Below are 13705 nucleotides of genomic sequence, written 5' to 3' on the forward strand. Positions count from 1 at the left end.
GTGTGCATAAGCATCTAGGAAGAGATGGTAAGGGGACTCTCATTAGCCCTTAAACGTAAGATATCTTGCCTATGTATTGCATGATGACAAGTGTCAGCAACAAGTGTCAGCCTCAACCACCTTTAGATTTGTATTCAAGGTGGGGTACCTTGGAGAAATTGATTGTTATAGTTAACATTTTCAAACCCCCTGCACTTGGGAAACATACCCCCCTGCAAGTCTTTCTTCAAGTCCTATTTTAAAGGCATTGTTCATCCACATTAATTAATGTTATTTTATATTTTTCTTTACACAATTCTTAGTGCTCTAATCTCTCAATGTTCATCTCAAAGTACACCAGATGAATGCATGTAGCTGCTGAAATTAAATAGTTATTCTCCGGGGGAGGATTCCCCCATACACCTCTACTACAATTCCACCTCTGGCTTTGGGCTAAGCCTCCATTGTCTTCAAATCTTGGAAACGCCCCTGGAAATATGATAGAACTATTATAAACCATGGTCATATTTACCTATATGAAGCCTATAAAATACATACATAAGATGCATAGACTACTACAGTATTCATCGTTGTGCTTTTGGCAGTAGTTATGGGAGAACATTTTTTTACCCCTCCCCTCAAGGTTACAGAAAATGAACTCTTATTACGAAGCACTCCTGCGCTCTGGATATCACTGAATCCCATTCATGCTGGATGGTGTAGCCCAGTTGTTTCCAATCTGTGTTCCGTGGTATTGTAGGTCGTCTGTGACTATTTTAGATGTTTTATAATAAATAAATGAATTCTAATAACAGCTGGGATTATTAATGGTATTATAATACATTTTATTTTACTTTTCACAATAAAAATTGTTTATAATAATAAAAATAGCCTTTTAATGTGTTACATTCATTTCAAAAAAATTAACTGCTAAGATATTTTATGTAAAAAAATATAATATACGAATCCACGATCTTTTGATAGCGATTTGGTGGTCCCCGGAACGGAACATTTTGGGAACCTCTGGTGTAGCCTAGATTTACAGCCATACGCTCAAGAGGAGTATACGTGAACCATATGCCAGGGGAGCAGACCTTTCTCTCGGCAGTAATTCGGTTATTTTTGCGTCTGTTGTGTTATTACTAAAGTAGGTTACCTACATTTAAGTTAATTGTACTGTAGCAAGAAGAATGGGCTGCGCAATATCAGGACTGGCACCGAAAACACTTGGAGAGACAAAAACGGAAGAAGATGTTGCGCATCTCAACGAGAAGCAAATCCAGATGATCAAAGAGTCCTGGAAAGTTATCCAGGAGGACATTGCGAAAGTTGGAATTATTATGTTCGTCAGGTGAGATGTTTTGAATAGTTTTTGTTTTAGTTATTTGTAAGCAAGTTAGATATTCGCTTTATCAGACTGAACATTTTCATAATACACATCTCGCACATAGAAAGGCAAAACTCTTCAACACTATTGCTCTCAACTTCAAATAACAGAGATAAATACATTCCAGAAATGATTGAATAAATTGTCTAGAACAAAGACAGTTTGACCGCATGATACTGTAAGTGACTAATGCTACGTTTATTATCATTCATGACCTATTTGTATTTAATATGGATCCCCATTACAGCTACTCTACATTGTGTCCAGCAAAATTAAGGCAGTTATACGAAATTAAAAACATGACAATAAATACATTCATTATTCACAACACACTATCTGTGTGCCCTCAGGCCCATACATGACTATAAATTAAAGAATATGCCAACTTCACATTACTCAAACTGTTATTACACAGTAGTTATTTGTCTATGTGTGTTAATTATAGCTGCAATACATATGACTTTGTGGAAACAGTAGGATCAAAATGTAGGATCAATACATTATAATTGTTATATTGTATGAGAATTAAGCCCCATCATCCTAATACAATTATGTCACTCCTTGTGCTGCCAAAAAGCTCTCAAGGCATTTTAGGGAGAGACATGATTTGGTTCACAACAGAGAGGAGTCTCGGGGCTCAATGATTGAATGTGACTGTGACATTGTGCCTAACCTCTGCTCACAAGCAAGCAACTGTACATAGTCATATTCTTTAACCTCTGCCACATCCTTCTGCCTTGGGGCTTGGAGACTTTCATGAAGGGGTTGGAGGGTGTTGCCTCCCTCCCATCATCCAACATTACATCTCAATGTTGCATAACAAATATACAGCACCAGTCCTCTTCCCATCTACTGACAAACAAAGACATTCACAGCAAAGAAAATACATTGCAACAAGCACGATGGCCAGCCTTTGAAATGTAATAGCTTGCAGAGAGAGAAAAAAAACATGAATATTGAGTGCACAATGCATTCCTAGTTTGGTGCTAATGTAGTCAGACATTATGGCTGTTAGTGGATAGAGATGGAGAGAGAGAGACCACCAGGCACAGCACGGCAGATGGCTTCAAGCCCAATCAGGGCAATGTGTCCCTGGCCTGGAGGAGATCCAGAGAGTTGAAGAGATTGACCTTAGCGTGTTGGCCTGGGACCACTGGGGCCTTCCTTGGTTTAAGGTCACTTCAAGGCCCCTAGAAACAAAGGCTGACCTCGGGTTATCAGCAAGGCTGTCCTCAGGTTAACAGCATGCACATTCAATTAGACCAGCAGCACTGTGAAGACTCCACCTTGTTGCCCTCCTCTGCTCTGTGTACTACTAGACCAAGAGTGTCTCACCAGGGAATGTATTTTCTATAAGCTGACAGTGGAAATGTAATTGATGGACTGTACAGATCATGCTGTGTGTATGCTATGTGAGGAAATGTAAACTCTTCTATCAAAGGCGAGCCTTTGAAATACCTACTGCATATGAGAGAGCAGGAATTAGAATTCCACTTCCACTTCAAACCCCTCAAGTACAGGGAATACACTGTAGATCAAAGTGTCGAGCTCTTGAACCGTGGTTTTCTGTGTGTGGGAGAAAACGAGACCAGGGTCATTTCCCCTGTGCTCTCACATCAGTGAGGTGTGGTATGAATTACATTGTGCCTATAAAGTGAGAATGACATTCACAGTAAAGAATATGTCCTCTAACAGCTTTGCCCGGAATAGGACTCATCTCGAAATCCACTTATCTTGACATCCATTTCACCTAGCCACAGAATTGTACAATTTATTCGGGTCTGTATTCAGTGCAGCATATGTCCAGAAAATGTTTTTTTCTTCAGCATGTATTACTTTGCTTCCCTGTTCATACTTTGTCATTCACTGTTGTTCTTTAACGGTTCTAGTAATTGTGGCATAATTCCATATCATTCATGTGTCAACTTAAGTCCCCTGAGACGTATCACTTATAGTACAAGTTTTATTGTCAGCCAAAATGCATAAAAAAAACATTAATTTTTAATGCAAGAACATAGCCACCATTCAAAGAGACCTATTTTGAAATCACCCCACACACCTCTTCTCTGCTCCTATTCATTTATTTCAAGGGCCTTGTGTTTCTGACAGTAGCAATGGACTGAGATACAACTCTGAGTGTAAATAAGGTTCTCTCCCTCACACACAGAGGCAGTAAGAGGTGCAAATCAAAGTGTATGTGCAAAGCTCTTATACCTCACTTCATAAAATGACTGACTAGAGGGATGAGGGAAAACACAAAAAAGAGGAGATGATTGGTTGATTACTATGAACATAATTAGCATTATAAAGCCAAGTAATTCATGCATGGTTCCTTTAGATCCTACAGAGCTGTATGGTATATTTATGGTATATTCCATAAATGGTGATGTATACATTTATGGAACTCACAATAGGGTATGTGTTTACTGATTTCATGACTATATTTAAGGTAGACACCTCTGCTGGAAATGCTCACTGATAGTATTGCAACATGAGTTAAATCTCTTGTTAAAGGACCAATGAAGCCATTTTTATCTCAATACAAAATCATTTTTGGGTAACAATTAAGTACCTTACTGAGGGGCGGCAGGGTAGCCTAGTGGTTAGAGCGGTGGACTAGCAACCGGAAAGTTGCAAGTTCAAACCCCCGAGCTGACAAGGTACAGATCTGTCATTCTGCCCCTGAACAGGCAGTTAACCCACTAGGCTGTCATTGAAGATAAGAATTTGTTCTTAACTGACTTGCTTAGTTAAATAAAGGTAAAATTGTGATTGTTTTCAATTAAAATAAACAGAAATGTCTATTTAATTTCTCAAGCAAGACATTTTATAGGACTTTCTGGGAGTGGTCTGAAAACTATCTGTTATTAGCAGAGAAGTTTGGAACTTTCTTTCTTATTGCTCTATTAAATAATTTGGTGATGTCACCAGGCAGACCAAAACTCCAGCCCATCAAAACAGGCAACAATTTCCGGTGGTCATTTAAAACAGCTCTTACACTAAACGGACATTATCATAATTTTCACAATTTGATAGTAACCTCATAGTGTGGAAATATATATAAAACAGAGGAAAATCACGTTTTTGACTGCAGCATAAAAAATGAAACAATTTACTAAGTCTGAATCAGGCCCAGAATGCATAAAATAAAATAGAAAATAGAAAAATTGTTTAAAAAACAATATATAGAACCATATCATGAAAGCAACAAAGTCTATGAGAAAGGCCATACATGAATGGGTCTGAAATGGCAGGGGAAGATCACACGGCCAGGGCCAGATCACACATCTGGGGACGGGAATTATGACATCTTAAATGGCAGGGGAACTCAATACAGGCAGCTCTATGAGGAGACGGACAAGTGGGTTTTACACCCCCCGGCACTGAGTGTGTTGATGTTGTGATTGCAGCCCATAGTAGGCCCAGAGCAAAGCAGGCAAGGACTGAGGGTTAGAGAGCAGCCAGGACTGATAGCTGCAAGGGGATCAAACGAACAATCAGATCTCAGAGATTTTCTTAAAATCACTGTGTGGATGAGATGTGATGACTTTAAACGCCACCTTGAAGATATTGACAAGGATAAAGACAGGAATGGCTTAACTAGAGGACCATATCAACACTTACATTATAAAAAAAACAATGGATGACTTTTAAGACCTTATTTACTTGCTTGAACTCTGTTACGTAGTCAGTGGGAGAATTTGGAGGACGGAGGGATGTTTGTGTGTGGGCATGAATACGTCAGTTTGGTTAAGGCAGGCTTAATGAAGCTGGCTCTTGTAGGCTCATGTCTGTTGTCTTGGTAACAGGTTATTTGAGACCCATCCAGAATGCAAGGATGTATTCTTCCTGTTCCGAGACGTGGAGGACCTTGAGATGTTACGAACCAGCCGGGAGCTCAGGTCACATGGCCTACGGTCAGTCGCCACACCACAACACTGTACAACTCTTAAGTTCAATACACTACAGCTGGTGTACCAGAGGGAATGGTATTTATTTAAAAAATAAATACATTTTTTTTTTTTTTTACATATATCTCGAAATCTCACAATGTACCATCACTGATTACATTGAAGCAAACTAATGTATGACATACTGTAGAGATTAAGTTTCCTATTTCAAAGATCTGTCAACACTGTTTGGGCACATATATGAGATTATCATTATCTGGCTAGCTATTATCAGGTCTGCTGCCAGTGAAGAACACACTTATCCTCCACATGCAGCTCCCAATGGTGTGTTTTCTCCATTCTGTTGTGTCACTGGGGTATGCTGAGCCTCTTAGTTTTTCTCCCCACAAAAGGCCAATAAACCTAATTAAGCCTGAGGACTCCACTTAATCAAAGGTATGAAGGCTACAGTGGTATTACAGGAGACAGACATGGATATGTACACTACATCTCCACACGGCCCTTCCGAGCTTATACTCCCAGGAAAAGGCCAAGTGCCCCTCAAATCACTTGCACAGGCATTAGTGCCAAATGTCCTCACCGGCCCCCAGAGGGAGTACACCCATTTATTATTCTTGTGCATATTTATCTTTCTGCATAAACTATCCCTAACATGCTCTTCGGCGTAAAATACAGGCCTACGGGAAACAACGGAACCATGTTCAGTTTCAGCGTTTAATGTCGGAGAACAATTGTTGAAAGAGAGGATAAACGATGACTAAATTAATTGGATCACATTAAGTGCCCGCTGTATGATCAAATGATGGTGATAATCAAGGTGTGCCTGTGGGTCCTAATATCCAGGCCTGTGTTTCCTCTCAGAGTAATGTCCTTCATTGAGAAAAGTGTGGCCAGACTGGACCAGCTGGAGAGACTAGATGTTCTGGCTGTGGAGCTAGGGATGAGCCATTACCATTACAACGCCCTACCCAAATACTACAGTGTAAGACACACACACTGGCGGTGCATCTTAAGCAAAGTTAGAGTTTGCATTTTTTGGGGGATACATGTATACATCCCTATTCTGGTGTGATTTCTTTCCAGTATGTAGGAGCAGAATTCATCTGTGCTGTCCAACCCATTCTCAAAGAGAGATGGACCCCTGAGCTTGAGGAGGCATGGAAGGTACAGAGTTCAGTCTTTCTTGGCGACCCCTGTGATTTAATATGTGGGTGTCAATCACATGCTCTTCTAGGAATTCACCCAGTATAAATGTTCAGCAGAATGCGTTGAATTGGTATAATCATGTGTGTAACCAAATATTGTCCACGAGTTCCCTTGGCTTTCTGCTGTGCCAGAGTTATTCACATCCAATGATTCATGTCAAGATGGAGATTATCACCAGTGGATGAGATAGGTTGACTGACATGAAAATTTCAATTAACCCGAAATGACCATATTGTGGAACCAGTGCATGGCTCTGTCACATCATGTAACCCTGCTTTACATAACTAACAAAGTATTATATCATACACTCTTATTAAGTAAAATATACATTTCAGTACAATGTAAAACTGCGCTGTGTGTGCTACTGTGTATGATGTGAATAATGTTTTGTTTTTTTGATAGTCACTGTGTTTTCTAATTAGTTTTATGGGTAACATGACTCCATGAAAACAATGGCTAATTTTACCGAGTGAACTAGCCTGGCTATTATAAATAAAATGAAATGAGTGAATGAAGCTCTGTATTTTATCATAAATGTTCCATTGAAACTGTCTGTACTTGCCTCTAGTGGATTCATGGAGAACTACCCTTAACTCCAACCTTGTGCTTACCAGTCCTAAAAAAAGTAAATGAGTTACCTCAGGTTCGTTCAGCCATTCCTATGGGGTAAATGAGTTACCTCAGGTTCGTTCAGCCATTCCTATGGGGTAAATGAGTTACCTCAGGTTCGTTCAGCCATTCCAATGGGGTAAATGAGTTACCTCAGGTTCGTTCAGCCATTCCAATGGGGTAAATGAATGACCTCAGGTTCGTTCAGCCATTCCTATGGGGTAAATTAATGACCTCAGGTTCGTTCAGCCATTCCTATGGGGTAAATGAATGGGGTTTAGGGATAAACGCCAAAAATAAGTTCTGAGGTTAACACAGGAGATCTTATACGTTTTGATCTAGAAGATAATATCAGTCAGTTAACATGACCTCCATGTATGAAGACTATGTGCTTGTTTTGAATACATAAATGCTTTAAAAAAAAATCACAAAAAGGGACGTTAGCTAATGAAGATGATCTCATAGAACAACATGTACAAGATCTGCATAAGCCTGTGTTTACCACAGACCTTTTTTTTCGGTCTTTATTGACCCCACGCACAGTGGAGGATGGTTAGAGTGGCCAAAAAATCTCCAAGGATCACAGCTGGAGAATTGCAGACGTTAGTTGGGTCTTGGGTTCAGAAAGTCTCCAAAACTACGATCAGACACCACCTACGTAACCACAAGTTCTTTGGGAGAGTTGCCATAAAAAAAATCCTTTGCTGTCATCAAACAACAAACTCAAGCGCCTAGTGTGCCAAACGTTACTGGAACTTGTAATGGGACAGGGTTCTATGGTCAAATGAGTCCAAAATAGAGCTTTTTGGAAACAAACACCAGAGGTGGGTTTGGCGTAGACAGAAAGATATCCATGCAGAAAAGTACCTCATCCCCACTGTGAAGTATGGTGGTGGTTCTTTGATGTTGTGGGTCTGTTTTTCTTCCAAAGGCCCTGGACAACTTGTTAGGATACATGGTATCATGGACTCCATCAAGTATCAGCAGATATTAATCAAAGCCTCTTCTAAGAAGCTTAAACTGGGCCTTCATTGGATCTTCCAGCAGGACAATGAACCAAAGCACACCTCAAAATCAACACAAAAATGGTTCACTGACCACAGAATCAAGGTTTTGCCATGGCCATCCCAGTCCCCTGACCTAAACCCCATAGAAAACCTGTGGGATGAGCTGAAGAGGAGAGTCCACGAGCTTGGACCTCAAATCTGAAGGATCTGGAGAGATTCTGTATGGAGGAATGGTCTCAGATCCCTTGCCATGTGTTCTCCAACCTCATTACCCATTTTAGGAGAAGACTCAGAGCTGTTATCTTGGCAAAGGGAGGTTGCACCACAAAGTATTGAATGAAGGGGTGCCAATAATTGTGGCACACATATGTTTGAGAAAAATATTTGTTTTATGTTAGAAATGAATTTTTTCTTTCAATTATTTTACTTTAATTGAAAGTTTGATTTCTGTGAATATTTTGAATGAAAGACCAAGAGGATAACCAATAAATATGTTTTTTACAGCCTGTTTTGCTCATATTTACAAAGGGTGCCAATATTAGTGGAGGGCACTGTATTCATACCCTTTGACTTATTTCACATTTTGTTGCGTTACAGCCTAAATTCTAAATGGATTAAATAAAATAAAAATCTACACACAATACCCCATAATGACAAAGTGAAAATGTGTTTTTAGATAAATACAGAAATATCGAATTGACTTAAGTATTCACACCCGTGTCAATACTTTGTAGAAGCACCTATGGCAATGATTACAGCTGTGAGTCTTTCTGGGTAAGTATATACGAATTTTCCACACCTGGATTGCGCAACATTTGCCATTATTATTTTCAAATTTCTTCAAGCTCCATCAAATTGGTTGTTGATCATTGCTACACAACCATTTTTAGATCTTGCCATAGATTTTCAAATAGATTTGAGTCAAAACTGTAACTCGGCCACTCAGGAACATTCACTGTCTTCTTGGTAAGAAACTCAAGTGTAGATTTGGCCTTGTATTTTAGGTTATTGTCTTGCTGAAAGGTGAATCCATCTCCCAGTGTCTGGTGGAAAGCAGACTGAACCCAGTTTTCCTTTAGGATTTTGCCTGTGCTTAGTTCCGTTGTTTATTTTTATCCTGAAAAACTCCCAGTCCTTAACGATTACAAGCATACCCATAGCACGATGCAGCCACCACTATGTTTGAAAATATGGAGAGTAATGTATTGGATTGGCCCCAAATATAACACTTTGTAGTCAGGCCACAAAGTGATTTTTTTTGCAGTATTACTTTAGGGCCTTGTTGAGAACAGGATGCATGTTTTGGAATCTTTTATTCTGTACAGGTATCGTTCTTTTCACTCTGTCAATTAGGTTAGTATTGTGGAGAAACTACAATGTTGTTAATCCATCCAGTTCTCCTATCACAGCAATTAAACTCTAACTGTTTTAACATCACCATTAGCCTCATGGTAAAATCCCTGAGCTGTTTCCTTCCTCTCTGGAAACTGAGGAAGGACACCTGTGTCTTTGTAGTGACTGGGTGTATTGATACACCATCCAAAGTATAATTAATAACTCCACCATCTTTTTTACCCATCTGCCAATAGGCTTCCCTTCTTTGCAAGGCATTGGAAAACGTCCCTGGTCTTTGTGGTTCAAATCCAGTGCTCGACTGAGGGACCTTACAGATAGTTAGTTATATGTGTGGGGTACAACGATGAGGTAGTCATTAAAAAATATTTTTGAACACTTTTTTTGCACACAGTCAGTCCATGCAACTTGTGCCTTGTTAATTAAACACATTTTTACTCCTGAACTTCCCATATCAAAGGGATGGAATACTTATTGACTTAAGACATTTCAGCTTTTCAATTATGGGATAGTGTAGGCCATGGGGTATTGTAGGCCATTGACAAAAACATCTCAATTTAATCCATTTTTAAAATTAGGCTGTAACACAACAAAATATGGGAAAAGTCAAAGGGTGGTATGACTACTTTCTGAAGGCACTGTATAAGGGTGGGAATACTTTGGAACAGATTTCCAAAATTAATAAACTCACCAGTTGGGGGAACCCTGCATTCAGACACCTTGATTCGAATTCTACATTATTACAGGTATCCTCATAATTCCTTGTGTGTTTGTGAACCAGACCCTGTTCCTGTACCTGAGCAAGCTTATGAAGCAGGGCTACCAGGAAGAGACAAGCAGACATCACCATGAGGCAGCATCCCGCAAGGAAAGGCCAGAGAAGAGGAACACACCCAGATGAGAGGCCTGGCTATGGCTGGCCTCCACCCAGAGACTGTTGAGCATAGCACAAAAATGTGGCACGTGGCTTTTAGCTGTGTATATAGTGTATTTATCGCTTACAGTATTCATTTTCTACATACAGTTGAAGTTGGAAGTTTATATACACTCAGGTTGGAGTAGTTTTTCAACCACTCCACAAATTCCTTGTTAACAAACTAGAGTTTTGCCAAGTCGGTTAGGACATCTACTTTGTGCATGACAAGTAATTTTTCCAACAATAGTTTACAGATTATTTCACTGTATCACAATTCCAGTGGGTCAGAAGTTTACATACACTAAGTTGACTGTGCCTTTAAACAGCTTGGAAAATTGTAGACCTCCACAAGTCTGGTCCAACGCCTAAACGTACCCTGTTCATCTGTACAAACAATAGTACGCAAGTATACACACCATGGGACCACTCAGCCGTCATACCGCTCAGGCAGGAGATGCGTTCTGTCTCCTAGAGATGAATGTACTTTGGTGCGAAAAGTGCAAATCAATCCCAGAACAACAGCAAAGGACCTTGTGAAGATGCTGGAGGAAACCGGTACAAAGTATCTATATCCACAGTAAAACGAGTCCTATATCAACATAACCTGAAAGGCCGCTCAGCAAGGAAGAAGTCACTGCTCCAAAACCGCCATAAAAAAAGGCAGACAACGATTTAAAACTGCACATGGAGACAAAGATCGTACTTTTTGGAGAACTGTCCTCTGGTCTGATGAAACAAAAATAGAACTGTTTGGCCATAATGACCATCTTTATGTTTGGAGGAAAAAGGGGGAGGCTTGCAAGCCAAAGAACATCATCCGAACCATGACGCACGATGGTGGCAGCATCATGTTGTGGGGGTGCTTTGCTCCAGTAGGGACTGGTGCACTTCACAAAATAGATGGCAGCATGAGAGGAAAATTATGTGGATATATTGAAGCAACATCATAATGCTTGGTTGCAAATGGGTCTTCCAAATGAACAATAACCCCAAGCATACTTCCAAAGTTGTGGCAAAATGGCTTAAGGATAACAAAGTCAAGGTACTGGAGTTGCCATTACAAAGCCCTGACCTCAATTCTATAGAAAATTTGTGGGCAGAACTGAAAAAGTGTGTGCGAGCAAGGAGGCCTACAAACCTAACTCAGTTACACCAGCTCTGCCAGGAGGAATGGGCCAAAATTCACCCAACTTATTGTGGGAAGCTTGTGGAAGGCTACCTGAAACGTTGACCCAAGTTAAATAATTTAACTTTTTATGGCTGCCCTCCCGTAAACGAGATAATTGTCATCAACAACCGCTGAATTGCATAGCGCCACATTCAAATAATATTACTAAAAATATTTATATTCATGAAATCACAAGTGCAATATAGCAAAACACAGCTTAGCCTTTTGTTAATCCACCTGTCGCCATATTTTGAAAATATGCTTTACAGCGAAAGCAATCCAAGCGTTTGTGTAAGTTTATCGATCGCTCGACAAAACATTATGTACACCTAGCATCAAGTAGCTTGGTCACGAAAATCAGAAAAGCAATCAAATTACCTTTGATGATCTTCGGATGTTTTCACTCACGAGACTCCCAGTTACACAATAAATGTTCCTTTTGCTCCATAAAGATTATTTTTATATCCAAAATACCTCCGTTTGTTTGGTGCGTTATGTTCAGAAATCCACAGGAAAGAGCGGTCACGACAACGCAGACAAATTCCAAATAATATCCGTAATGTCCACAGAAACATGTCAAACGTTTTTTATAATCAATCCTCAGGTTGTTTTTAAAATATATAATTGATAATATATCAATCGCAACTGTCTTTTTCAGTCGGAGAGGGAAAGGCAATGGCTGCCCAAACTCTTATGCATACAAAACGCAGCTGGCACCCGGCCATACAATGACGCAATGTTATCTTTCTTGCTCATTTTTCAAAATAAAAGCCTGAAACTATGTCTAAAGACTGTTGACACCTTGAGGAAGCGATAGGAAAAGGAATCTGGTTGATATCCCTTTAAATGGAGCAAAGGCAGGCTATGGAGCATGGAGTTTTCAAAATAGAAGCCACTTCCTGGTTTGATTTTCCTCAGGGTTTCGCCTGCAATATCAGTTCTGTTATACTATAATATTTTGACAGTTGGAAACTTGTGTTTTCTATCCAATACTAATAATATGCATATATTAGCAAGACTGAGGAGCAGGCCGTTTAGTTTGGGCAACTTATTCATCCAAGCTACACAATACTGCCCCCCAGCCATAAGAAGTTAAAGGCAATGCTACCAAATACTAATTGTGTGTAAACTTCTGACCCACTGGGAATGTGATGAAAGAAATAAAAGCTGAAATAAATAATTCTCTACTATTATTCTGACATTTCACATTCTTTAAATAAAGTCGTGATCCTAACTGACCTAAGACAGGGAATTTTTACTAGGATTAAATGTCAGGAACTGTGAAAAAATTAGTTTAAATGTATTTGGCTAAGGTGTATGTAAACATCCGACTTCAACTGTAGCTCGTGTTATCAGCCTACAATGTAAAGTTAAACGGCGTATTCCTTATTACAACAAATCGCTGCCAGATTGATATTTATTCCAACAAAGCACTTTATTTCTCATTTTACAGTAACAATTTGTATTCCTCAATGACATTGTGATAAACGATGACATGACATCATTCATCTGACATGTGTGTTAAAAGCTGCAGCTGTGTGTCATTCACTGGAAAGTAATTATAATCCTTAATGATAATTATCATGGTTAGGTTTACACCCAGTAAGGAAAACCAAGCCTGTTGATTAAAAACTAAATTTATCAAGTACAAGGTTCTCTCTGTATCCATAAATCAAATATGCCTTTCAGCCACCAGTAAATATACTATATTATTCAGAAGTTTCTAAATACTTTCCCCCTCACTCAATCTTCCATCAGATGGCAAATACATCCTACAAATTAAGAGGCTACAGCTTTTCTGCATTTGAATTGATAATACAACAGTACAATAAAGGCCTTACAATGTGTCAGCTAACTTTTGGATCCTCGCTTTACTGCTTAGCTTACAACTATGAATTTACCACCTTCATTAAGTGGACACATGAGTGACGAAGAACTAATTGGACCAATAAGGAACGTCTTAAGTAAAAACAAAAACAACTCTGTATCTCACTTTCCACCGTAAAATATAATAATCTAACATTTTCCGAATGTCAAAAAACCATTCAGCCCCAAACCTAACAAATATATGTGGCAGCTTCACTCGTAGTTAGTATATAGTTACACATTTAATCATCCATCCATAAATGGTTAAGACAAGGCCCGGTTGGAAGGTAAATCACAACTTTA

At 39.3% G+C, this 13705-nt stretch overlaps 1 protein-coding gene across 1 annotated transcript; it reads left to right on the top strand.

Moving 5' to 3' along the window:
• Window positions 1-1043: 1043 nt before the first annotated feature.
• On the top strand, window positions 1044-12306 carry LOC139383925 (neuroglobin-like). Its single transcript, XM_071128537.1, has 5 exons — window positions 1044-1330; window positions 5176-5283; window positions 6139-6259; window positions 6361-6441; window positions 10234-12306. Exons 1-5 carry the CDS (start codon window positions 1170-1172, stop codon window positions 10351-10353), a joined length of 591 nt encoding a protein of 196 aa, XP_070984638.1. The 5' UTR covers window positions 1044-1169; the 3' UTR covers window positions 10354-12306.
• Window positions 12307-13705: the final 1399 nt, after the last annotated feature.

The sequence above is a fragment of the Oncorhynchus clarkii genome, chromosome 25, assembly GCF_045791955.1.
Source record: "Oncorhynchus clarkii lewisi isolate Uvic-CL-2024 chromosome 25, UVic_Ocla_1.0, whole genome shotgun sequence".
Taxonomy (NCBI): Eukaryota; Metazoa; Chordata; class Actinopteri; order Salmoniformes; family Salmonidae; genus Oncorhynchus; species Oncorhynchus clarkii.